This window comes from Dendropsophus ebraccatus, chromosome 11 (assembly GCF_027789765.1).
Source record: "Dendropsophus ebraccatus isolate aDenEbr1 chromosome 11, aDenEbr1.pat, whole genome shotgun sequence".
Lineage (NCBI taxonomy): Eukaryota > Metazoa > Chordata > Amphibia > Anura > Hylidae > Dendropsophus > Dendropsophus ebraccatus.
The window spans coordinates 88,080,305-88,084,676 of record NC_091464.1 but is presented as its reverse complement, the minus strand read 5'-3'; the positions used below and the strand labels follow the sequence as shown (position 1 = coordinate 88,084,676).

The window sequence follows — 4,372 nt, the reverse complement described above, 5'->3', positions numbered from 1 at the left end:
GCCTAGATGAAAATAGATATAATTCCTCAATATTTAATGTTATATATATATATATATATACATATATTTTTACACCTCTCGAATTAAAACTGAAAGTCTCCGCTTCAACCGCATAATCCGTGGCTTTGTTTGGAGGCGAAAATTTGGAAAATTGTGTCACTGTCCGAATACACCTGGACCCAGTTGTATAATATACGGTATATATATATATATATATATATATATATATATATATATATATATAATCACTCTGGTTTTATATGCACATTCTGTAAACTCCTACATAAATGAAGTTCCTTGATATCACTTCACTGACAATAATTCCTTTATAAGCCAAGCACCAGTCTGTCCTATTGCTATACCCCCATTGGTAAACCAAGCTGCACCTCTGCAAGACACAGGAGTCATAAAAAGGTAATTTAATTTCCTGATGGCAGTGCACAGGTGAAGTAATCCTCACCCTGGCTGGCAGTGGATTTTACAAGCTGGCACTAGAGACTAGCAGGCAGTGTCTAGGACCCAGAGAGGCAGCAGGAGCAGCAGGCAGGCAGGCAGCAGACTCCTCCTTATCTCCAGTGTCAAACTTGACATCAGGCTGCTGGGGAGAGCATGGTAACTTGGGAGCTGGAGTCCCATCATCCTCAGTGCTGGAGATAGATAATATGCGCCTTCCAGCTCCCTGCACTGGCCAAGAATGGATTGTCAGCTGTGCTCCATCCTCTGCCTCCTGTCCTGGCTCTCCCTCAGCTGCTCAGCACAAGTGACCTCCCATCCTCCCAATGAAGGTAAGAGGAATCCGGGGGACTCTGTCCTCTGCCTCCCTGCTCCGCTGCCTGACGTGTGGGACAGCGGATCCAGCGGCTCCGGGACCCCGAGGATCACAGGACGGGGATGGAACGTTCACACTCCAAATTGTTACAAATAGTGAGGGGATTTATAGGGAGAGTGAGCGCCCCGGGACCTGCGGGGAGACACTGCTCAGGCTGGATAGTGTGTGTGTTGTATCACTCTGTATAGTGTGTGTTGTATCACTAGGTGTAGTGTGTGTTGTATCACTATGTATAGTGTGTGTTGTAGCACTATGTATAGTGTGTGTTGTATCCCTGTGTGTATATATAGTGTGTATTGTACCACTATGTATAGTGTGTGTTGTATCCCTGTGTGTATATATAGTGTGTATTGTATCACTATGTATAGTGTGTGTGTTGTATCACTATGTATAGTGTGTGTGTTGTATCACTATGTATAGTGTGTATTGTATCCCTGTGTGTAGTGTGTATTGTATCACTCTGTATAGTGTGTGTGTTGTATCACTATGTGTAGTGTGTATTGTATCCCTGTGTGTATATATAGTGTGTATTGTACCACTATGTATAGTGTGTATTGTATCCCTGTGTGTATATATAGTGTGTATTGTATCACTATGTATAGTGTGTGTTGTATCACTATGTGTAGTGTGTATTGTATCCCTGTGTGTATATATAGTGTGTATTGTACCACTATGTATAGTGTGTATTGTATCCCTGTGTGTATATATAGTGTGTATTGTATCACTATGTATAGTGTGTGTTGTATCCCTGTGTGTATATATAGTGTGTATTGTATCACTATGTATAGTGTGTGTTGTATCCCTGTGTGTATTGTATCACTATGTGTAGTGTGTGTTGTATCCCTGTGTGTATATATAGTGTGTATTGTATCACTATGTATAGTGTGTGTTGTATCCCTGTGTGTATTGTAGCACTATGTATAGTGTGTGTTGTATCCCTGTGTGTATATATAGTGTGTATTGTACCACTATGTATAGTGTGTATTGTATCCCTGTGTGTATATATAGTGTGTATTGTACCACTATGTATAGTGTGTATTGTATCCCTGTGTGTATATATAGTGTGTATTGTATCACTATGTATAGTGTGTGTTGTATCCCTGTGTGTATTGTATCACTATGTGTAGTGTGTATTGTATCCGTGTGTATTGTATCACTATGTATAGTGTGTGTTGTATCCCTGTGTGTATTGTATCACTATGTGTAGTGTGTGTGTATTGTATGTATTGTGTGTATTGTATCCCTGTGTATATAGTGTGTATTGTATCACTTTGTATAGTGTGTGTATTGTATCTCTGTGTATATTGTGTGTATTGTATCATGTTGTATCCCTGTGTATTGTATCCCTGTGTATATTGTGTGTATTGTATGACTATGTATACTGTGTGGAGGAGCATTGTGATACATTCTCTCACTGTATATTATAAGTTACGTTTGTGACCCCCCCCCCATAGATGACTCCTTAGTCAGATGTAAGTGTAATACATCTTTGTGATGCTGTCTCTTCATGTGTATAGTGCTGGTTATTATATTATTATATTAGACTATAGGGTTTCTGTAGGGTGAACTTGATGGACTCTTGTCTTTGTTACTGTATGTAAGGAGTCACTTATATTTGGAGCCCTAGTGAGAAATCATAGGTGTTGGATTTGGGGGATTTGTAGGACATTCCAGGTACAGGTATTATAGCTCTGTAATGAAATTAAGTAGATATGGGATAGATAGAGACATCTATATATTAGATAGATGGATAGATAGATCGATCATGTATTGGTCTTTAGAATGTATAGTTTTATATTTTTAATGGGGATTATTTGGTTAAAGTGTTGCGCCCATGTGTAACTGTGTCTGCATGTCTCCAGCTTATTACTGATACTTATTAGCGGTTTCTACAGTAACTTTTTTAAGTGTCCTATAAACTATAATATATAATGGAGTTCATATGTCATGTAAGTGTGTCGTTATGGCTGCCTTAATAACACATGAGGATCAATTCTGATACCAAATGACAAACTCAGCTCTATATCATTAACAGGTTTCTGGATTAGATTTATAGATAAAAAAGCTGCCATTAATTATTATTATTATTATTATTATTATTATTAATCATAACCCTATGTTATGTAAACTACGTCTTGTTACAAGTGTCCAGAGGTCGGTGTATATTCTGTATATTGTGTGTGTATGTGTATAAGTGGCCTGGTGTACAGCAGTTACTTCATTGTCCTATGAGATACTTTCTATGGTAAATATACAGCGCCCTAATATATACTGTACTATACTGTGTAGTGTATTTACTGCATATGCAATGGGAGATAGATAGATAGATAATAGATATGACATAGATAGATAGATAGGAGATAGATAGATAGATAGATAGATAGATAGGAAGTAGATAGATAGATAGATAGATAGATAGATAGGAGATAGATAGGAGATAGATAGATAGATAGATACATAGGAGATAGATAGATAGATAGATAGATAGGTAGATAGATAGATAGATAGGAGATAGATAGGAGATAGATAGATAGATAGATAGATACATAGGAGATAGATAGATAGGAGATAGATAGATAGATACATAGGAGATAGATAGATAGGAGATAGATAGGAGATAGATAGGAGATAGATAGATAGATAGATAGATAGGCGATAGATAGGTAGATAGGAGATAGATAGATAGATAGATAGGAGATAGATAGGTAGATAGATAATAGATATGACAGATAGATACATACATAGATAGTAGATAGATAGATACATAGAAGATAGATAGATAGACTATATGGCACAAACCTAAAAATAATTATTTATTTACTACTATTATCCTACTATGATCTCGATATAAGTTGTGCCAAATGTCACTCTCAGCTCTGCTGCACTAATATAACAAAACCTAACCTGTTAGTGTTGTCACGTTATACTTTATCACTTATCTTCACCGAGTTCTCACAATGTAAAAAAAAAAAAAAAAGAAAGAAAGAAAAGAAACCGATGACCAATTCAGCTCTGCTACATCAACAATAAATGTTACAATAATCTGATTTGAACCTATAGATGCTTCTATCAGACCCCTCTCGTGTCTCTTTCGTCTGTATTGAATAGGCCATCTGCTTATAAATATGAAAGTATAGCAGGGCAGGCAGCGGAGAAATCCAAGTGGCGGCTCCCAATGTGTGAGGCTTTATCTGCAGCAGCGGAATTTAGGAGGCAAACACTGGAGATGGAGTAAATCCTTTGTAATTACCTGAAGCAATTATTTCTCAATGGCTGGTGCCCTCCTGTGATACTGTACACAGCTCTGTTCTCCAGTGATAAAACAGAGTCCAAAAATGTCAAATATTAGTGCAAATTTATACATAACGTCTGGTGACGAATGGTTCACGGGGAAAATCTTCTCCAGGAAATCCTAAACAGACTTTTCACCTTTCGACTGAGTGAGCTGCATGGTACTAGAAGGGGGATCATTTGTTCCTGGAATGTTAATGGAAGTTTGCAGGTTTCTAGCAGGGTCCCTCCTGTGTGCTGCTATGTGCCAAA

General features: G+C 37.6%; 1 protein-coding gene across 3 annotated transcripts in view; it reads left to right on the top strand.

The window, feature by feature from the left end:
- The first annotated feature begins 594 nt into the window (after window positions 1–594).
- The window catches only part of EPHA3 (EPH receptor A3), a 316,733-nt gene continuing 312,955 nt past the window's right edge, over window positions 595–4,372 (top strand). For all 3 annotated transcript variants that reach the window (XM_069945772.1, XM_069945771.1, XM_069945773.1), the window contains exon 1: window positions 595–785. In XM_069945772.1, coding sequence (XP_069801873.1) covers window positions 695–785 — 91 coding nt within the window. In that variant the 5' untranslated portion in view covers window positions 595–694. The remainder of the gene's footprint in view (window positions 786–4,372) is intronic.